The sequence below is a fragment of the Sesamum indicum genome, linkage group LG10 (genome assembly GCF_000512975.1).
Source record: "Sesamum indicum cultivar Zhongzhi No. 13 linkage group LG10, S_indicum_v1.0, whole genome shotgun sequence".
Classification (NCBI taxonomy): Eukaryota; Viridiplantae; Streptophyta; class Magnoliopsida; order Lamiales; family Pedaliaceae; genus Sesamum; species Sesamum indicum.
In genome coordinates this window covers 3054605-3076639 of record NC_026154.1, presented here as the reverse complement: position 1 = coordinate 3076639, position 22035 = coordinate 3054605, and the positions used below count along the sequence as shown (strand labels likewise).

General features: G+C 37.2%; 4 protein-coding genes across 9 annotated transcripts; 3 read left to right on the top strand and 1 right to left on the bottom strand.

Moving 5' to 3' along the window:
• LOC105171778 (legumin B-like) lies at nt 48-1981 on the bottom strand. The gene is given in 4 exon segments (NM_001304398.1): nt 48-616; nt 694-1179; nt 1277-1536; nt 1625-1981. Coding segments are annotated over 4 exon segments (1476 nt in total). The 5' UTR covers nt 1968-1981; the 3' UTR covers nt 48-229.
• Nucleotides 3184-9783, top strand: LOC105171777. The gene is made up of 9 exons (XM_011093006.2): nt 3184-3711; nt 4748-4834; nt 5410-5499; nt 5650-5736; nt 5826-5930; nt 6387-8471; nt 8558-8704; nt 8834-9240; nt 9412-9783. Exons 1-9 carry the CDS (start codon nt 3664-3666, stop codon nt 9602-9604), a joined length of 3249 nt encoding a protein of 1082 aa, XP_011091308.1. The 5' UTR covers nt 3184-3663; the 3' UTR covers nt 9605-9783.
• LOC105171775 (putative E3 ubiquitin-protein ligase XBAT35) lies at nt 10623-15834 on the top strand. 6 transcript variants are annotated; one of them, XR_002287915.1, is made up of 12 exons: nt 10623-10781; nt 10927-11037; nt 11594-11708; nt 12224-12304; nt 12410-12498; nt 12589-12680; nt 12965-13046; nt 13385-13487; nt 13567-13620; nt 14200-14285; nt 14760-15514; nt 15608-15834. XR_002287915.1 is itself a non-coding variant. In XM_011093002.2 (12 exons), the coding sequence occupies exons 2-11, from the start codon at nt 10936-10938 to the stop codon at nt 15366-15368; spliced, it is 1413 nt and encodes a 470-aa protein (XP_011091304.1). In that variant the 5' UTR covers nt 10623-10781; nt 10927-10935; the 3' UTR covers nt 15369-15394; nt 15608-15834. The 6 variants fall into 6 exon arrangements, 5 of the variants coding, with proteins under 5 accessions (XP_011091304.1, XP_011091305.1, XP_011091307.1 ...); XM_011093002.2 differs by having other exon boundaries at nt 14760-15394; XM_011093003.2 differs by having other exon boundaries at nt 14760-15394; nt 15515-15834.
• Nucleotides 20547-21834, top strand: LOC105171774 (protein LIGHT-DEPENDENT SHORT HYPOCOTYLS 4). The gene has a single exon (XM_011093001.2). The coding sequence runs from the start codon at nt 21023-21025 to the stop codon at nt 21608-21610; it is 588 nt and encodes a 195-aa protein (XP_011091303.1). The 5' UTR covers nt 20547-21022; the 3' UTR covers nt 21611-21834.

The window sequence follows — 22035 nt, the reverse complement described above, 5'->3', positions numbered from 1 at the left end:
ACTGATTCTCGCAAGCGCGCAGTAAATTTGCACAAGTGCAAGAAATGTTACCACATTAAATTCCAATACCTGATTAATTAGCAAAATTACGGTCTTCTTATTACATCTGCAAATATATAAAACAGTACAAATTCCCACATATGAAGTGGACAGTTGAACTCCCCACGTCCATAAGGAAATCTCTCTTTATTCTTACAAACTCGTACATATACAAAATTTTCACACACATTTAAGCATACCCCCCTGTTCTTCCTCCGGGGCTGAAAACCGTGGCTTCGTCTCTGTTATACTTCAAATTCCTGGCGTCCTCCCTGGAAACACCAAACGCGTTCATCACAACTTCGTCCGGCATCGCCCGGATGGCGGAGAGCCGCCCTGCCAGCTCGCTTTTCATGGCGTTGTCGTTGGTCCTGAAAGTCACATACTCGAATCCCTGCTCGCCGGCTCTTATTGCCAGCGCAAAGTTCTGTGGTACCACCACAAGCTGCCCCTCGTTCACCTCCTCGTTCAACACCGATCTTCCCTTGTGCCCCACCACCTGGATTCTTGCGCTTCCTCTCGTCACGTACAATGCGGAGTGGGAGTTCGTGCTCCAGTGTGGTGCCGTTATTCCGTTCTGCGGGCGTTTCAAATTAAGGTCATTGAGTTAGTACTATGTAGTTCGTGTATCGACTTAACTCTGTGTTTACGTACCCTGTAGAGAACTCCTTTTTCAGCGCTGAGGCGGAGCTGACTGAGGATGGGGAGAGTCTGGCTGTTGATTGTGCTGATGCGGCCGCCTCGTGGGTTGTAGGAATGAGTGGCGGCGGTGTGTTCTATGTTTTCCCTGATCCTGAGGGAACATATTGTTTCTTCCAGGCCATTCATGTATCCTCCTCCTCTTCCTTGCTCCCGCTGTCGCTGCTGCTCTTCTCGTCCGTATTCAGGCAAGACCAATCTGAGCGGCCTTTCGGCTCGGACGATGATGCCCCTGTTGTCCTCCCTTGACTGCAATTTCCTTATTAGTTGGGGATCAATGTTGAAGCTCTCGGCCAAGAATTCCTCGTTAAATCCATTGAATATGTTGCTTGTTCCTTGCCCTTCTTCTTGACCTCTCCTGCCCTCGCCTCTGGGTTGTTGTTCTCTCTCCTGTTGGCCTTGGAATTGCGCTGTTTGAGGGTTTCCAGCCAGGAAAAATTTCTGTCGGTTGTTCATGAAATTGACACATTTCAAGAATCGATCAGAAAACTATATATAATTTCAGGATCACGAATTCATCACCCAATCTCTTACTTACTCTGAATTTCAAATCGAGCTGGTTGGCTTCGTTTGCAACGTCGCGGATCGAGACGCTGATTATCGGGGTGTCTCCGTCGTTATAAGCCCAGTGGGTGACACCCTCCCTCAATGCGAGGACATCACCACGACGGAACCGCCGTAGCTTCTGGTGGCGATCTGTTCTCTGGCGACCTTCTTCTTCTCCAGTAGAACCGACGCCTGATTCCGATTCATAAGTCTCCGCGCAGCCCGGAATTACAGTCCCCTGGATTCCACTGCCTGTACATACACATTTTACACGAAATTAAGATCAGTACAACATAAACAATAATAGAAAATTAAAGAGAGGGCTGCAAAAAGTACTGGCCTTGCACAATGTAGACCAGTTGAGGGGCATTGGTGTAGTACGGCAGCAAGAGGCCTCTAGGTTGGATAGTGTGGCGAACAAACTCAATCCCGGCGCACTGAAATTCCTCGTTATTCGCGTCCCAGAACTCGGTGACACCGGCTTCCGACTGGAGGCGGGAACTGGGCTGGCGGGCTGTGAGCTGCTGGACCTGGCACTCAGTCTTGGCCCGGAGGCGGTGCTGCTGGTGTTGCTGCAAGCTCTGCCAGTAGCGCTGCTGCTGGAGCTCGAGCTGAGCTACACAGCCATGGAACAAGAAGAGAAAGCTGAGACTGAGAGAGAGCAAAAGCAAGCTATTAGCCATGGAGGTGATTGCTTGGGGGGTGTAGTGAGAAGTGGCGACTGGAAGTGGAAGGCGAGGGGATTTATAGAAGTGGAGAATGGGGTTAGTATTTGACACGTAAATTGAGTTGGTGAAACACCTGGCTGCAGTGCTTCTGCATGCGTGTTTGTTTCTTCTGCATGGCTGAGGATTGAAGGCGGGGGTTTCCTGAATCTACACATAAGATGGTGGGTTTTGCTATGTGGCGTTCAGATGCTGAGAGCAATACAATTGTCGACTCTCTCTCTCTCTCTCTATCTGCATGCCTGCCGTGGTTTCTTCCGTTGATGAGTCGGATAATTTAATCCCATGATTGTTGAGTTCATAATTCTAATTTAGATTGAGTTTAGTTGAAATTAAATTATTTATATGATATTTATTATATATTCAGTGTGTAATTAATATACGAAAAGAAGATCGATGATATGATAAATGATTAGTGTATGGTTTAAAAATAAAATTATTATTTTCATTAAATAAAAAAATATATTGATTTGACATCATTAACAATACGAAACACATCCACACTAATTAATTCTAATGTATTATCATTTTATTACAAAAATCTTTACAAAATTAAGAATTGAATCGCTGTCCAATGGCATGTTTCGAGTTCGATTAGATAACGAAGATCTGATTCTAAGTTATGATTCTAATACTTCTAATGTTTGCTTTAATTAAATAAATAGATCTCTCTGTTAGTTAAAATTCATTAAAATTAAAATTAACAAAAAGTTGGATAAAAATTCTATTTACCGCCAATTGGTTTATTACTGGTCAAATAATTAAATATTTTTATGATTAAATTACCCTTATACGTCTACATATGTTAATACATATGAAGGGGTAAATTTTTACCGTTATAATAATAATTTAACTAGAAAAAAATTATTTGACTTGCAATAAATTTTTAATAAATCAATCAAGGGTAAATATCAATTTTTATTTAGTTTCTTTGTTAATATTAATAAATTTAGTAAATTTCGAATAATGAAAGTATATATTTGTTAGATGGAAGTAAGTTTTAAATGTTAAATATAATATATCAAATTATAGAGAATTAACGTGTAATTATATTAAAAATCAGGGGATGGAAGTGTAATTATTCTCAATTTACATATGCTTATTAATAACCTAATCTAAGTTTTAAATGCTATTAATGGAAAATATGAGATGGAAGATGATTAAGGGCGATAATGAGAAGTTTAATTATAAGGTAGTTAAAGAGGACAAATAAGCGCGCGAACTTCGCATCGCCATTCTCTTCTCATCAGCTGCCAACATTCTCCTAATCTGGTGTAATTTTCTCTCTCCATCTCCGGTGAGTCTCATGACGAAACTGTTAGAACCCATTTCACATCATTGTCCAAACATGATGAATTCGCTCAAAATCTTGAGTTTCTTTGGTGAATCTTAAGTGGATCAGTAGATAATCTTCTTGGATCACCGAAGAAATATCAACAAATCGAAGTATCGAGCAAATATATTTTCAAGATCAAGAAGGGAAAACACACACGAACACTCGGGATAAAGTTGTAATCTGTTCATTATTTTTTCTGGGAAGTTGATGTTTGGGCGGAGAAGAAAAGTGCATTGGCATCATCTATGAAGACAATACGAATGGTTGGGACAATAAGTAGGTTTATTCGGTGGAAACCCAATATTTGTTTCAGATGGAATGGCAGATCCTGCTAGTTATGGCAACCCTGACCGTGACATTGATCAGGTAGCCCTGTTTTTTCTCAATTTCAACTCGTATAATCTGAATTTTTTTTTGTGGAAGAATCAAAGCATTGTTCACATGTGTAACCCTTGAATCTCATGTGATTAGCGAGGTTGTTTGTATAGTTTTGATATTTAAAAGTTGCATTTCTGTTTGGAATGCGCTAAAGTACTCTTTTATTAAGTGTCCTACCACATAAGTAGGTGAATTATGGGTTAGTTAGGTTGTGGCGAATGTATGAGGGCAGTGGTTATGTGTTTTTCTTCTTCTAATCTGAGTATTCAACTGAGGTGATTGTTTAGGTGGTTTACTAAAAGATCACTTCCAAATAAGTATAGTCGTAGTGGAATCATGTCTTGAGTGAATATGAGTGTCGGCCTTCAAAGTTTATGGAAACTTTGCCTTGTTTGAGCTCTTGGGGTAAAAAGTTCCAAACATTTAAAATTGGTAGAGGTTTTCGGGTAGGGAGCAACCTAAATGAATATTTTCTGGGAGAAGAAAATTCTAAAGTTCTCGCAAAAGACTACCATCCTGTTGAAAAAAGAGAGTAATATGTTGCTTCAGGAATTTAGCTTTTCTAGCTTTAGTTTATGGAGAAGGAAGTTGAAGAATGCCTAGGAAATGTATTTGTTTTTCTTAATTCAGCTGGAGTAAATTTTAGCTTTTGTTTTAAGATAGAGAGGATTTTCAAATTTTTTAGTTTATTAGCGGACTATTAGAGGGAACAAAAAGGGGAACTATGATCAATAGTCCTGTAATTTCTATTCTTTTCCTCCTATATGCATTATACAAATTAAATGAACTAAATCTCTTCTCAGCTGGAGTAGCTTAAATTATTGTGATAGGAGTTGCATAGTTGTAACATAGAACTCTTGGGTGATAAGAGTTGTTTGGTTATCTGTCATGAAGGTTATCAGTAGGAACTTGGTTCAGCACTTCTGATATTACTAGACACTTTGTGATATTTGTCCAATAAAATATTTGATAAGTTAGACCTTTGTCTCCGCATGCAATTATTACTCTTTTTTTTCCCCTGAAGGCACTTATTGCTTTGAAGAAAGGAACACAACTAATCAAGTACAGCCGAAAAGGGAAGCCTAAGTTTTGTACATTCAGACTTTCTCCAGTAAGCAATTATCTTATTCCATCATTCACATTCGAACTTCTAATTTCATACTTTACATGTATCTTATTTTAACTTTCATTGTAAAATGACTATCTAGCTTGACAATGTTTTAACTTTTATAAAATAATTATCTAGGTCATTCAAACAACAAGTTGAAAGTCTAACATACGTATATAAAAATGAGTGTAACATAAGGTTCATTCCTCAAATTTTGTGGTGTTATCTAAAAATTCAGGTTTTTGTTGTTGTAAATACTAAATTTTTTGAATATGAGACATCATCCCTTTTTAATTGTATACTTGACTTTTTTTTCATGGAATTGTTAAGTTTAGGAAATTTTGACTGCATAGAGTTGTCATTTGGTAGTTTCAAGCATTTTGCAAAACGATGTTTGATTTGTCTGCTTGTAAATAATTTATAATCTTTATGAAACCCCACTCTGTTTTGTTGGATACATTTATTTGCATGTTGGTTTAAATGTATTAAATAAAGCAAATGGTTCGCTTATATAAATCTCCATATGGTTAGATAACCTGGAATACATTGAGATTATTAGGATTTTATGATGTTTTCAGGATGAAACAACATTAATCTGGTACTCACATGGAGCAGAAAGGAATTTGACGTTATCATCTGTTTCACGGATTATTCCTGGACAGAGAACCGTGAGTTAGCAAACATCTCTCTCGATAATTATATCTTAGAGTTCATTTAATTTACTTTTGATAAAATACTGCCGAAGACTTACATCCTCAATTAGATAGAAAAACTGATTAATTGAGATTTTTTTTTCCCGTTCTCCTATGTCTGTGCAGCCTGTATTTAAAAGATATTTACGCCCAGAAAAGGACTACTTGTCATTTTCGCTGATATATAATAACGGCGAAAGATCACTTGATCTGGTCAGTTTTTTATTTCAAGAATTGTAATTGACGTGACACTTTTAGCTACAAGTTGTTGCTTACTGGTTGCAGCTTTTTGACCTTTATAGATCTGCAAGGACAAAGTCGAATCTGAGGTTTGGCTTGCTGGCCTGAAGGGGTTAATATCAACGAGCCAACCACGTGGTCGGCATACTAAAAGTGAAGATTATGATGTAATTTCATCACAGCTCATATTCTAATGTTTCTCTTGTCATGTTTTCACATTCTTTTTCCCTGTCAACACTGCCTACAATTTTTTATACTTTTATGCATTTATTGAAGTTATTATTTTATGTATTCCAAATCATTCCCCAACTAACTGTTCTCGTGTCACTATGAAAACCTGTTGGTTTTAAAATTTTGTTGAATTTCTGTTGTGATTACTGAAGTAAGAATATGTAGATATCTGAAATTCAAGAGCACGAAATGTGTACATCGGATAATACTTTCTTTACAACTCTGTGAAGTTCTGGTCCAAATTGGTTTTGTTACTGTTCCGCTACGAATAGTTGTTTTCTTCTCATTGTCAAAATTAACTCCAATCTGTATCTTTATGTTGATGAGGTTTATAGTGTGTTGGTGAAAACTTCTACTAAACTAGTAAACTAATTCACATGTGTGTTTTTCAGTTACACAGTAGTGAGAGCTCTCAAGATAATCGCCCTTTTGGAACAACACTAGATTTTGTGTCGAGTCTTCCCCGTGGCAGAATCTCCACAGATTCCACTTCCCAGGATAGCTTCAATAGTTCAAGCTCACATGTGGGGCCTGAATGTGCAATCATGCAACCAAGAACTAGCAATGCAGATGGTTTTCGAATTAGTGTATCGAGTGCTCCTAGTTGTTCAAGTCAGAGTTCTGGCCTAGACGACATAGAATCACTTGGTGATCTTTATCTTTGGGGGGAGATTTGGTCCGATGGAGTGGCAACAGATGGTACTGGGATTCCAATTCCCATAAAAATTGACGTTCTAACTCCTAAACCATTGGAGACAAATATAGTACTTGATGTACATCAAATTGCTTGTGGAGTTCGCCATGTTGCTCTTGTCACGAGGCAAGGTGAGGTTTTTACTTGGGGAGAGGAATCTGGGGGCCGACTGGGTCATGGGATCGAAAAGGACTTTACTCGTCCTCGACTGGTTGAATTTTTGGCTGTGACAAACATTGATTTTGTTGCGTGTGGTGAGTTTCATACATGTGCCCTGTCAGCATCTGGTGATTTATACACTTGGGGCGATGGTACCCATAATGTGGGACTTCTCGGTCATGGTAATCATGTTAGCCACTGGATACCAAAACGAGTCTCCGGACCTTTAGAAGGCCTGCAAGTTTTATCAGTTGCATGTGGCACTTGGCATTCAGCTTTAACAACATCTGCTGGACAATTGTTCACATTTGGCGACGGTAAGTTTGGAGCTCTAGGCCATGGCAACCGTATAAGCATTTCATATCCAAAGGAGGTCCAATCATTACGCGGGCTGAAAGCTATTGTTGTCTCTTGTGGCATATGGCATACCGCTGCTATTTTAGGGGTTACAAACCAGACTAATGCAAACATTTTATCCAAAAAGCTTTTCACCTGGGGCGATGGTGATAAAAATCGGCTAGGTCATGGGAACAAGGAGACATACCTTCTTCCGACTTGCGTCTCGGCCCTTATTGATTACAACATCCATCAGCTAGCATGTGGGAATAATATGACTGTTGCCCTTACCACATCCGGCCATGTCTTCACTATGGGAAGCAACGCGTATGGTCAGCTGGGCAACCCACAGTCTGACGGAAAGTTGCCTAGTTTAGTGCAAGATAGATTGGTGGGGGAATTTGCTGAACAAATTTCATCTGGTGCAGATCACATTGCAGTCCTCACGTCGAGAGGTGAAGTTTTCACCTGGGGTCGAGGAGCCAATGGGAGACTAGGACATGGGGATGCTGAAGATCGCAATGTTCCAACATTAATCGAAGCTCTCAGAGACAAGCATGTGAGGAATATTGCGTGCGGGTCGAGCTACACAGCAAGTATATGCATCCATAAGTGGGTTTCTGGAGCAGATCAATCAGTTTGCACAGCGTGCAAACAAGCTTTTGGTTTTACTCGGAAACGACATAATTGCTATAATTGTGGACTGGTGCATTGCCATGCTTGCAGCTCCAAAAAAGCAATGAGAGCGGCTCTTGCCCCAACTCCAGGAAAACCCCACCGAGTCTGTGATTCTTGTTATCTGAAACTTAAAAAGGCAGTTGAGGCTGGAAATGCAGGAACTACCAATCGACGAGCATCAATTCATCGTACTTCGATGGATATCACGATGAGGCTAGATCGAGGCGAGGCAAGAACTTCACGAGTTTTGCTTTCCCCGACTGTGGAACCAGTTAAGTACCTTGAAATCAAGTCGGGAAGTGCTGGAGCAAAGTCAGATAACTATTCAATAGTTCGTGCTTCCCAAGTTCCATCTCTTTTACAACTAAAGGATATTGCTTTTCCAAGTTCACTTAGTGCTCTTCAATATGCTCTAAAGCCTGTGATCACGTCATCGCCACAGCCTCAGCAGCCCTATCCACAACACCAGTCCAACTCAAGACCTGCTTCCCCATACTCAAGAAGACCAAGTCCTCCACATGCTGCTCCGGTATTCTCAAGGGGTGTTATCGATACTTTAAAGAAGACAAATGATCTTTTAACGCAAGAGGTTTCCAAGTTGCGTGGCCAGGTGTGGATTTTCTCTCATAAGCAAGTCAATTCTCGTACTTTGATTTGTAAGTTGTTGCAGGTTGTTGATTTTCATTGTTGTTTTAGGTTAAGAGCTTAAAACAGAAAAGCGAAGTTCAAGATGCAGAAATTCAGATGTTGAAGAAGACCGGTGAGGAAGCTGCTGCATTGGCTGCAGAAAGATCTTCTAAGTGTATTAGAGCAATGGGAGCCGTCAAGACCATCTCTGATCAAGTAATTCAACTATTGCTTTTATTAATCTGATATTTTGTATCACTTTCCAACTTAAATAGTTAAAGAATAGTCAAAGTTGGCAATTTTATCTACCATTTGTCCGTCTTACTATCTTTTCTGTTTTTGCAGTTGAAGGAAATTACAGACAAGTTGCCTACTGAGACATCTGAGAGTGAATCTCTTAAAAGCGCGCATGCTCAAGTTGAATCTTTTCTGGAAAAATTTGGGGCTCAAGTATCTGAAGATAATGCTGCTTTCCAACCTGGAGCAACAAATGAGCAACAGAATCATTTCCACAGTGTTGTGGTTCAGGACATGTCACAGAATGTCGATGGCGCTCCACGAGAGAACAATGGAACATTTGTTTCTCATGCAAAAGCTACAAATCCTTCAACCACAGAAAATGGCTCTGCGACTTCTCAAAGTGAAAAAATTGAGGGACAAAAGGAAGTCATCGAACAGTTTGAACCAGGTGTTTACGTGACAGTCATTCAACTCCCAAACGGGACCAAGATCTTCAAGCGAGTTAGATTCAGGTATGTTGGAGAATATCTACTTTAAGATATTATTGATGTTGTTCATCAAGAATAGTGCAATGTTCTTTTCATGTTCAAAACTCGAGAAGCTGAGTTTAGGTAGTATTCCTACAAGTTTCATTCACGATAACCAAGGCTACGAGCAACACTTATGTTTTAATATCTCTACAGCAAGAGAAGGTTTGCGGAGCAACAGGCGGAAGAATGGTGGAAAGAAAACAAAGATAGAGTACTGAAAAAGTACAGTCCTCCAAAACCAAACACGAGAACGCCATCAGAAGCAATAGTTGCAGCTCAGCCACCAGCCGACGATGCTAACCAGGCAACACCCAAGGAAAACAATGACGCCGCACAATTTTCTTAGGATAGAGGGAATACTTAGCTAGATATATATAGATATGGCTGTTAATCTACATTCAGAATTCTGAATCTTAGAGAACCCACAATTCTTGTTTTCCTAGGCAGGTTGCCTTCAACAGAATGTTTCTTTATCAATTGGAGAAAGGAAAGAAAAATAATGCTGTTGAAAATTTTTCTAGTTTCCCAGCCATCTCCCTTTTTCTTTTAATTTCTGCTGATCAAGTCCAAAAAAATTAAAACATGCATATTTATAGTTTTTTTGTTCTTCAATTGAATATGGACCTAACCTGTGACCACCATCTACTGATAATTACATCTATAGAGTCTAAAAATATTTATAGCATACGAGTAATTACATCTATAATCTAAAAATTGTTTGACCCAGTGGTTCCATCGGTGAACCGTGTGACCCAATATTGGGTTAATTAAATCGAACAGATCAACTGTAAATACATGATAAAATCTTTAATTTTTATTATAAAATGTGTATTGTTTTGTAAAGTATCTTAATTCTATGTTATTTCTGAAAGGATAATGGATTATTTCTGTTAAATTGGAATAATTTCTGTTAAGTTTAACTATTTTATGTTATATCTAAATATAAAATCTTAATTTCTCTTCTCAGTTCAATTTTGCTATTTCTGTTAGATTATTTTTATAATTTCATGCATCTATTTTTATGTTAAATTTAAAAATGTATAATATTATTTCTTGTATCTGATTTTTGTAAGTTTGTTTTTAAATTTATTTTATTATATTGGATATTTTATTCAACTATTAATGTCAAATAAAATATCATAATTTTTTTAAAAAATGATAAATTGTTAAGTATATTAATATTATTTAAAATTTAATATTATTTTTAAAATATTAATAATTATTTATTCTATAAATATAATGTCACCGATTCATTACAATTAACCAAATAATTAAATTAATAAGTCGTAAATCACTTAATTTTTCAATTGGATGAATGGTGAGTGATGGATATAGATGGGAAGAGTACAAGTCCATTTGAGACGCGGTCACTATCTTCTGGAAGGAAAAGAAAAACGTACAACCCGCGTTTACGTACAACTTCATTGTCGCAGGAAAATCCAAGAAAAGCTTGTTCACGTAAGAGCAGAAGAGTCGGCTCTTCTGATTTTCATTCTTTATTAAGGAACCGCTGAAATTTCCAGGTAATTTCGATTCTCAATCCATAATTCAGATTTTTCTCCATTATTACTCTGGAATGTGTTTCTATTTTCTTTAACCCAAATAATTATTTCCAATTCCAGTAATTTCTTTGTGAAGTTGGGTTAATTTTTTTTTTGGCTCCGTAAGACTGGAAGAATGGGACAGCAGCAATCGAAAGAAGAATTGTTGTATCAGCATGTAACTTATGGAGATATTGAAGGCATCAGAGCTCTGCGAAGGGAAGGTGCTGGCCTTGAGGTATGTCATCAAAAATTCTTCCTCTTTTTTCTTTTGTTTTTCATTTTCTTGGCGGGTGTGCGTGTGTTTTGTGCATTTGTACATGCGTATATGTTTGAATAGTTATATGTATATATGTTTATCTTGTAAGAAGTTTTGATTTTAAGTTAATGCCCTTGTTGTTTTAATGTGTAATTCGTTAAGAATTGACATATTTGGCTTGCATACATTGACACATTAACATTTTGTGCAAATTAAGACAGGCTTAGGATTTTGATTTTCCGAGTTCTTTTAGCGGAAAAAGTTGTGTTCTTTTTCTAGTGGATGATGTTTTGGTTTTAAACTAGGGTGCAGATGCCTTTATGTTCACCGTAGGCACAGACAGGATGAACTTCCCAACTCTGTATTAAAGAAGTAGTTTTTGTACATTCTGTGTTTATGTGTTTATGTGTGTTAGGTAATGTAGTTACCATGTAAAACAGCTGGTAATCTTATCTCGATATTAAAGCTGCCTGCGCAAAAATTCATGCTTTGGGACTTAAATCTCTTTTTGTTTTAATGGTGATTGTGGTGACAGTGGATTGATAGAGAAGGGAAGACTCCCCTCATTGCAGCTTGCATGAGTCTGGAGCTCTATAATATAGCAAAAACTTTGATAGAATTGGGAGCAAATGTCAATGCTTACCGTCCAGGTAAATCCCTGTGGCTGCAAAAGTATGGTGCTTATTGTTTCACTGTTTTGAGCTCACCCAGTTTTTATCCTGTTTTTGATAATTCTCCTCAAAAAAATTTGGAAAAAAGTACAGATGGGGATAGTGTCACGTGCCACTGATACCAAGTAATTAAAGAAATTATTAGTTGTCCATTAAATGTCTGTGCTAATTGACTTAATGGGAAGTCGGTAACAAATAACTGATTTCTTGGATTTTCTTTTGTAATTACTAGTGATCATGAATGTTGCCTCTCTGCTTTTAGGTCTTTATTGTGTTTGTCACCTTTGAGATGGTTATGTTGATACAGATTTCGGGATCATTTAATTCACATGTTTGGTTATTCTGGATGATTCTTTTCATTTCGAGTCTTTCCTACATCCTCTCTACTCTGATGTCAACGTGATGAATTTAATGATTAATGTCGCATTTTCTTTTGATTGATTATCTGGTGATTTGTTCTATTTCTCTTCCTAAGTTGTTTCTTCCATTTTAAGGTCGCCAAGGTGGGACTCCTCTACACCATGCTGCTAAAAGAGGCCTTGAGCAGACTGTAAAGTTGCTTCTTTCACATGGAGGTGCGTGTAGACTGTTGTGATTTGGGACACGATACTTGAGTTGCGAAAGACTGTGATCCACTTTTTCTGTTCCTTCCAATTAATTTTTTCTGCTGGAAATTTTAGCAAATGCACTAGTGATGAATGATGATTGTCAAACCCCTCTCGACATTGCTAGAGCCAAAGGGTACAGTAATATTGTCCGAGCAATTGAGGTATCCTTCCTGCTAATTACCATTTCTTTGCTATAGTTAGATTGTGTTTATAGACCAATTAAGGGAAAGTTGACCTCTTGTGATGACCAGGGTCACGTGTGCTTATTCTCTGGCTGGCTGCGAGAATTTTATGGACCAGGCTTTCTGGAACTGCTGGCTCCTCAATTGCTTTCAAGAAAAGTGTGGGTGCAATCCTCATTACCTTAACTAGTCATTGTCTTTTCTCACTACTTTTTCGATCTTCTAACATAAAAAAGTACATTATACCCCTTGGGCAATGTTTTTTCATTTGGTTGATGGGTGAATACATGGACTTCCTATCAGGCAGAAACCCTTATCTCGATGGTCCTTTTTCCACTTTTATTTGCTCTTTCACGCCCCTAATATTGTAACTCTTTTACCTTTCTCCTCCTGTTAGATGAGTCACTTATTGCTAATCTTAGTATTTCATCTTATATCTACGCAGTTGGGTGGTTATTTTACCTTGTGGTTCCCGTAACCTCCGTAAACCTTTCAAGTTGGAGCTTGCGATCTACAGCGGTTTACAGGTACCTTGATGCCTTTATCTTTTTTCACATTCAAAATTAATATTGTAATTACTTAGAGGTGTCGCCCGAGAATATAGTCTTCTCTCATTTAATTGTTGGTGTTTCATGCATATATCTGCTTTCTATCCTCATGCGAGTGATCTGTTGTACACGCACAAATGCGCCCACCAAACAGAGGCACAGAGAGAATCATGCACAAGTTACAAATACTTTCAAGCAGATTCATTGAGGAGGCTTTTCATCACATGGAAAATATATTACTAATTAAGTTCTTCATATTGTTTCTACGACTGAATTGTATTTACATCCATATTTTGAACTTCTACCTTTTTCATTAGGAAGCTCAACCTCGAACTATAGTTCCACTCTGGAAGGCCAATCTAGATGAACCAAATTTTAGCCAGCCTGATCCAACGGCTGTCATCTCTGATATTTCAAGAAGTAAGTTCCCAACTATATTGTTTATATTACTATGAACTGTTATGCTAGATAGGTGATCACTTTTCATGTTTATGCATAGTCCCAAGACGCTGGCGGAGAAGGCGAGCCATTAAGCCCTCCCAAGAGGCGAGGCGTAAGTATATTGAATTTTGAACTCCTTAAAATTAAAGGACCTTTAGCCTTCTGGGAGTCTTAGTCTCTTATATAGTTTTCAGGAATCAACTGATACAAAGGATAAATTCATGTTTGAGTTTGGAGAAATGATGTCTCCCTGTGAGGAACACTGGGGGACCCACTGCATTTCCACATGAAAGATTCAAAGACCCAAGAGAGGATGTGGACAAATAACATACTTAGGCAGTAGGAGTAACTTGTAATAAGATATGAACATCACTGCAGAAGTACCTATCTATATCATTCTAGACACTTGTCTAATGGTGTTTGACATATCTGTGTGTTCAACTCCTTAGTAAATGCATTTAATTTAGTCAAACCGGGCAACTCTGCGCTTCCAAGTTGCATCCAGACTATAATTAATTGTTCACTTTATTGATTAAGTTCAAAATATTCGTCAAAGATGTTAAGAGAGTTGCTGCCTGTATTGGTTGGAGAGGTGGTCGGATAAGAATGGATTTGATTATAGTAATTCTTGGGTGATTGTGCTCAACAGTGGTCACTGAATATGACTCATTTTTGTTTGCTGGCTTTGCAGGTACACGGATTAAACTTGCACCTATGAATGAAAGTGAAAAAGAGCACTTGCAGCGGTTTTGCAATGCGTGCAAAGGGATCCCTCAGGTGGTATATATTTTGCTAGTTGTAGTTTCATAATTGCAATTTCTTAAGGTAGAGGAAGTAGTAAATGTCTGTTTACTATGCAACGGGCTTTGGGTAGCATTAAGAAAACAGCATCTTGAAAACCTTAAGTTTATCCAAGGTTTGACCTTCTTCATCCTTTCAGAAAGCAAGGATATAACTACTTTCAAAGTTGTATGAAAAATGGTTCTTGGATACATTTTTCTGAATGGGAATTGAGTGATGGTCCATGTGAAAATGTGGGTGCGCATGTGTGCACCTGTATACCCGGGTTTCTTTCTATTTTCTACTGTTTGCTTGGGGATTATTACCTGTCTGTTCCATTATATTTCTACTTCATCTTTTATGTGGGTGGATGGCATTGGGGTTTGATTGACGAGAAACTAAATACCTTTGTTGCTACTTTATCTTACTCTTGTTCTCAAGGACTTCAATTTTATTGTTTCGGAGAAACAGGTGATGCATCAAGTGTTTCCTTTCAACAACCAAGTCCCTACTGCTCCAGCAGCTGCACCACCAACTTCCGAAGATGTAGAACTAGCTATGGCAATTAATGCTTCCCTTCAGTGTGCGTCACTTGAAACACCACCCCTTAGAGATTCTTGTACAGGGTCTGCTGCAGATGCACCCGCCAGTTCGGTCAACCCTACAAATAGCCTTAGTCATAAACTGAACTACATGAATGAAGCATCTACTAGTCACATGCCAAATGGAAGCAATTCTGAGTTTCAGGAAGCTGCTCCACTCTCTACTCCGTCAGCGCCACCTGTTGCAAATGCAGCTGTAGATGATGGACCAATCCACTATCCATCAATTGATGTGAGCTCTATTGACTTTTCTTCGCCCACTGAGCCAGTGATAACCACTAGCGCCAACGAAAAGAAAGAAGATGGTGCTCCTTCGTCTTGTACGATATGCCTGGATGCTCCACTGGAGGGGGCTTGTATCCCATGCGGGCACATGGCTGGATGCATGTCTTGTTTAAAGGAAATTAAGGCCAAGAAGTGGGGTTGCCCTGTTTGCCGAACCAAGATTGATCAGGTGGTGCGGATTTACGCTGTCTAATGCTGCTGATGGAGAATCTTTTGCCGGTGAGTTTCATTATCAGACATTGAAATTTTGTTGCTGTTACCAATTGCATTGCAATATCATTGAGGTTTGGCTTTCTAAACACATCAACAACTTATGCTTGTATTATTCCGGAAATCAAGGTAACTTCTCCATGTATGATGTACAATACTCCATGCTAGTGGCTCCCAACGCCAAAAAACGACTAACAAGAGAAACGCATCAATTTCCTGCAGATCCTAAACATATCTAGTGCAAAGAGTGAACGATCATCCCCAGCAGAGTATCCTTTTTCCACCAGAATTGTAGATGAAATCTGGCACTTGAAACTCGGTGATGCTAAATTTATACATAAGTACCATTTTGTTGACCTTTTCTTGGATAGTATGAACTGTAAATGACCGTGAGTTTATATAAGCATAATGATAATTTATTAAACAAATAATACATATTTTAACTTCTCTATAGAGTCAATGGAGAGAAAATTGTGAAGAGCTGCTGTGCTCTCAAATTGAATGTGCTCTAGTTTCTCATGCCATTTCTGCGCGGTAGTTGGTTTTAATGATGGGATGAAATAGAATAGAATTTGGAGGACTATTTATAGATTAATGCAAAATTGGCCTACCGAGTTAGTTAAAGTATTAGTGTTTGTAGTACTTACAAGAAAAGAATTATTATGTGTAGATTGTTTGTGATAGAGGGTTGGTCAAGATCGTGCTTCCAGAAATGACCATCATCACTCACCATATATATATATATATATATAAAGGATAATTATTCTGGCCTTTTTGCTGCAGTACGAAGGTGGGTAATGTGCAGGGAGCAAAACTATAGTGATTGACATAACATTGAAAGGACAGATAAAAATAAATTGTTACTACTGTCTCTACTCTTCTTATTGTTACTACTGATAATGTAAGAAATGCACATAACTTTACTCTAAGGGGTGATTCAGTCTGAGTATCCCCAAAAATAAATTCCGAATTTTGATAGCTGGAAATTAGTAAGTTGCTTGTATTTTTCTTCAGGGTCAAATACATTATCACGTTCGACATTTTATGCATTGAGCTATATACATCATGAATTTCGATAATCAACAATCAATATATATCGATTATTATAACTAATCAATAATTACTGGTACAATAGACCAATAACTTTTAATAAAATCAATCGATATCCATGTACTAGTAGAAATTGAATGCATAACTACTGTATGTACACATAGAATATTATATACAAATTTGGTTCAAGAACTTAATGTTAAATTTAGGTACTGGATGTTGTTAAATTTATCTGAACTAAAATTTCCCAATTAATTGGGTTCGCATTCTTTGTGAGGTTGTAAAAATTGCCATTTTCATTTAGAAAGAGTATCTAAGCTGCACACACTTTAGTGTGTAAGCAACAAAATAATAGTCCTACCACAATATCTGATAAAATATTATCAGATGATATATACCCACTCTTATACATATGTTGTATATAATTCATAGAGTGTGTTTGGATTGATGAATTTTGGGGTATTCGGCTATTTGAAATTTCAAGTTTACAAGTGATAATTTTGAGCTATTTTCCCAAGTATTATGATGTATTTGCAACCCTACTTAATTATGGATATCTAGTCTAAAATCTTTTCATTAAATATAAACTTCTCAGTCCAAACGCAACCACAAAACTACTTAGGTTATGATAAACAAATATAGCCTACATAATTTTGGTTTCGTACATATACGAGTAACATTTTTAGTCCTATTCAATTTTGAATTTACAAATAGGATTACAATGATAAAAAAGAAAACAGAACATTTAGTCCAAATATGGTCCAAAAATGCTAAAATTCTTGAAATTAGCACATATTTGGCATGTGACACCTTTACTTTGGGGATTATTGTTTTCCGGCCAATTTTGTTGAATCTTGACAATTTTGAGACGGAAGACCAAAAGTGTCATATCCCAATAGTTATAGGACCAAATTGCATTTTTCGTTTATGTTCTTCGGAGTAGAGTTATGGCAAAAATGTTGCATTAGTAAAATTGGACAAAAATTTAAAAATTCAAGAATGTGCTAATGTTAGGTGAATTTAGCATTTTTGACAAAATATGCATTTTCTTTTCTTTTTTTTTTAAAAAATTATGATCCTCAGTTGCAAATTAGATATTAGAGAGGACCAAAAGGGCTCGAGCTATAATGTTTATTTATTTATTTATTATTCATTAGTATTAAAAGAGAATTCAATTCATTATATTTGGTTCTTGATTTTTTAGATCATTTTATCTTGAAAAATAATTAACAATGATTCACTAGTGGCATACAAAAAGATTTTTACCATTAATATTTAGACGAAAGGCCACGTACTATGCATATGGCCATTAAATCCGCCAAAGGCGTAGAATTTTAGAGGGAAAATCTCCATATAAAATGCAAATGCATATGTGATCTCAGCAGGAGGAGTAAAGCCCTCATTCTCATATAATCAAGAAAAAATATCGAAGCCCTATTATTAATCGAATGTCCAGCTGCAAAGACTACGCTATGTATAAACGTGTGGCGTTTTATTTATTTTTGTATATGGCAATGTAGCACATTTTTTATACCATTAAAAAAGTAAGATGGAATATCTTTTGCACACCATCGTGAAGTCTATGAAGCATATGATTAGTCTCCAGAATGCCCTATATAGCAGGACTAAAAATTACAACATTGAGTCATATTCTCCATTCCAACTTTGAGAGAGTCCAAGCAATGAGCATCAACTTGCAACATGAAGAATATTTTTCATGAAGAAAATAGTTGTAGAAATAAGGTATAAATGCTCGTCTCATATGAGTGGTCAACAAAATGTACTAGCTTCTACTCCTATAAAACATACTTCTCCTAATTAATGCCATCAATCTTTTATCAGGGATTATGGTAGTCATGACAAATGTTTCAATCACTCGTGCAACTTTCACTGTTAATAAATGTTATCATATCTTTTTTAGTACATGTCGTTATCTTTTCACAATGGAAAAAACCGACCACGTGACCTGCACGTTTTTTCCGTCAATTTCTTAGTGCAAGTTGGTAGTCTCAAATTAACTGCATGTTCAAACATACGGTAACTTCTGAATGTGATCTGTGGAAGTACATCGAAAGCTATTTTTATTAGTTGAAATAACAATAATTGACCCAACAAAAAATAAACATGTTATGTACCTATATTCATTCCAGTCTCAGAAAGTAGACATTTCACTCTTGGGAAACAATCAAAGAATTGTACTATTTGTTTTTGGAGGAGATGGGACTTTCCCATAGTTCATCACTAAAAGAAAATTTATTGTTGGCTATAATTTTATTGGTTATAAATTAAAATTATGATAAATTATTATTATTAATCATGAAATAAAAATTGATGTAAAATTTTAGATTCTCCATCATGAAAACTATTTTTGTCATGATTATGAGCCATAGTAAATATTTTAATTTGTCATTTTTTAACCATGACAAATGTTTTAGCCGTATTTATAAAAACTACCGCAAACAGTCCTTGTCAATGACTATTTACTCCGTATATTTCTTTTTAACCATGACAATTAACTAACATTGTAAAATTTGTTCAAATGGATCAATGATCCATCCACCGCTGATCGTTGATTGGATAATATAATGTTGTGGTTTAATTTCATCCACTTATATATATTTTGATAAATAATTAGATATATTAAACGTGTTGCACCTGGATTTTATCCGAGGATGAAATTTCAGATCCAGATTCAAATTCTTTACTTAAAATTGCTATTTTTTATGTTTTAATTTTGTATAATTAAGCAGATAATATTTATGTCATAATTTGCATATTTTTAGAATACATTTAGATGGACGGATCTGAAGTTAAGAATTTTAAATTTTTAATAATAAATCCTTTTAGAATTGGTTTGGACAATTTTAAATTTAAATGATTTGATATGTATCTTCTATCTCTAATTTTTTTAACCTATATTTTACTAAGTGTGAATGGATTTTAAAATCTTTTGATATAAAGTCATTTGAATTTTTTTTTTTAAATTATTCCTCAAATCCAAATGCCATTAATCCAAACTTAGCCTTCAAGTATTTTAAATAAAATAAAATATTATTTTTATTATGCATATCAGAGTCCAATAGCACTGCAATAATTTGAAGGAACTTCTGCTATCTTAAAATTATTGAAGTACTAACCTGCAAAACAGTAAATTAACACTCTCGTACTTAAATTGATAAGGTATTTTAAAAACAATAGAGATAGGAGCACAAAGTAAAAGCAAAAAAATAAGGGGATTGATAATAAAATGTGTAGAAGTCGTGTGCAAGATGATAAAGATAGCAAAAGCTATGCATTAGAGTGTTCAAATTGTGTGAGAGAGTTGAGAGTAAGTGGAAAATGTATAGAAAGTCAGTTGAAGACTTGTAGGATGAGAAAATCGGAGAGATGATTGAGGATGGATACGGTATCAATGAATTTCTTAGAATGTTTATCTTGTTGGGTAGAAATCATTCAACTGTTCGCTAAGTCATATAGGTCCTATGCCAGTAGAACAGGATTAATAAGAAAGTAAATGAAAATCAAGAAAGTTGTTACATGTCATCTTTATTCATCATGCTACTGTATCCCTGTTGGTGTGCTTTGATGGTCATGTCACATATGCCATCCAATATGCAGAATATGCCTGATGTGTCCATTGAATCAAATAGGCTAGTTGTAATTGAACGTGAACTAGTTGATATCTCATCAACAGATCAATGATTATTAGCTTATTGGGCTTGTGGCCTCTTTTACCTATTGGTACTAGCAAAGCGAACCTGACTCTTTAGCCTCAATTCGGATTGGACTTTAATATTGTATTTAAAAAAAAAATGAATACCTATATATAATCAATTTAAAAATATATGGTAAAAAAGAAAAGGAGAGAAGAAGAATCATGGTTGCGCAGCAATCTAGATGTGGAAATTGATGCACCAAAAGTAACCCATAATAGTAAAACAAGAGAGGACATTTTGGTCATTAGAAAAGGTGTTGTCAATCAGTGCAAAAGTGTGTTTGATGGTAGCAGGAAACAAAATCATATTATTCCCTCAATTTTTTTCTTTCTCTCTCTTTTTTTTTTTTTTTTTTAAACTCCCACAGCTTTTCCCTGTCTCCATCTCTGCCTACTTTTATTACCACAAAAGCCCTAACCAGGTCCCTCCACAACACTCACCAATTACCAATACACACACTCTCTCCACTTTTATACACACACTCACACAACAACAGAGTGATGAGAACTATAGTTCAACACCCTTCTGGGAAAACTATGTATCGCTCAATCTCTTGAAATGTTTGCAGAAAACAAAGCCCAAAAAACGCTACCCAGCAGACATCGTAGGCTTTCTAGGATTGATCAAACATAGATTTAGTACAAGAAAGCCGGAAAAAGAGTTTCCTGTTGTGTTCTAATTGATTTCCTATATTTCCTGCAGCTTCGATCTTCAGTTTCACTTTCTGCGGCTTCTTCTTCCAACCTTGAACTGTAATTACTTTTCTGATTTCGTAACTTTTCTCCATTTTAATTTCTCATGGGAAACATCAAAACCCTATTGCCTTGAACCCTATAACTCTCTCTCTTTCGCTGCTGAGTAGCTTCTGTTCATGGATCCAATAACTCAAGAAATGAGTTCCCGAAGCACTGAGATCAACAGTTTCACCACCACCACCACCCCTTCCACAGCGATCGGATCACCATCAGGCTCCTCATCCGCCGCCGGGTCTACCACCGTGTCCTCCCCGACAACCCTAAGCCGCTACGAGAACCAAAAACGCCGCGACTGGAACACCTTCGGGCAGTACCTGCGCAACCACCGCCCGCCGCTTTCCCTCTCCCGCTGCAGCGGTGCCCACGTCCTCGAATTCCTCCGATACCTCGACCAGTTCGGAAAAACCAAGGTCCACACTCAGCTCTGCCCCTTCTTCGGGCAACCCAACCCACCTGCACCCTGCCCCTGCCCCCTCCGCCAGGCCTGGGGCAGCCTTGACGCCCTTATAGGCCGCCTGCGCGCAGCCTATGAAGAAAACGGGGGCAAGCCCGAAGCCAACCCGTTCGGGGCACGGGCAGTTAGGCTTTATCTGCGCGAAGTCCGTGATTCACAGGCCAAAGCAAGAGGAATCAGCTACGAGAAGAAGAAGCGGAAGAGGCCGCCGGCGCCGTCGCAGGCGGCAGCATTGCCACCACCGAGTTGAATACTTATTACGCAACGAACAGTGCACTGATCCCAGCACGATCAGCAGCATTTGCATGGGATTTCTCGCCTGAATCGAGTAATATTACTTACCATATATAGTCTATCTAGTAGTAGTTAGCCAATTGATGAGATCATCAGCTATGAGAAGCATTACTAGGAAGAGGTACCCTAAGTTTTCCCTCCATGTGTAAGCTTGTTATTGGCTTTTTCCTAAGATAATTTTTGGGGAAAAAAAAAACACTATGGTCTAATTAAACAAAATTCATGGGAATATTTCCTATATTTGATGATGCTAACTACATATATCTATGCTACCTAGTAATTCTTTTTAAGTGTTTGTTCTTGTTGTTTGTTGTTTTGAGGCAGTTTTATACGAGAATTTCTTATTCAAATCAGTTTTTACCAAATCTAATTAATTATATT

What these genes read in the sequence shown, in the direction of transcription:
- LOC105171777 (XM_011093006.2), top strand. Translation starts at nt 3,664, where the DNA reads ATGGCAGATCCTGCTAGTTATGGCAACCCTGACCGTGACATTGATCAG. An exon ending in GCGAAAGATCACTTGATCTG is followed by an intron (nt 5,737 to 5,825) that starts GTCAGTTTTTTA and finishes TGACCTTTATAG; the next exon opens with ATCTGCAAGGACAAAGTCGA. An exon ending in TCAAGACCATCTCTGATCAA is followed by an intron (nt 8,705 to 8,833) that starts GTAATTCAACTA and finishes CTGTTTTTGCAG; the next exon opens with TTGAAGGAAATTACAGACAA.
- LOC105171775 (XM_011093002.2), top strand. Translation starts at nt 10,936, where the DNA reads ATGGGACAGCAGCAATCGAAAGAAGAATTGTTGTATCAGCATGTAACT. An exon ending in TGTCAATGCTTACCGTCCAG is followed by an intron (nt 11,709 to 12,223) that starts GTAAATCCCTGT and finishes TTCCATTTTAAG; the next exon opens with GTCGCCAAGGTGGGACTCCT. An exon ending in GCCCTCCCAAGAGGCGAGGC is followed by an intron (nt 13,621 to 14,199) that starts GTAAGTATATTG and finishes CTGGCTTTGCAG; the next exon opens with GTACACGGATTAAACTTGCA.
- LOC105171774 (XM_011093001.2), top strand. Translation starts at nt 21,023, where the DNA reads ATGGATCCAATAACTCAAGAAATGAGTTCCCGAAGCACTGAGATCAAC.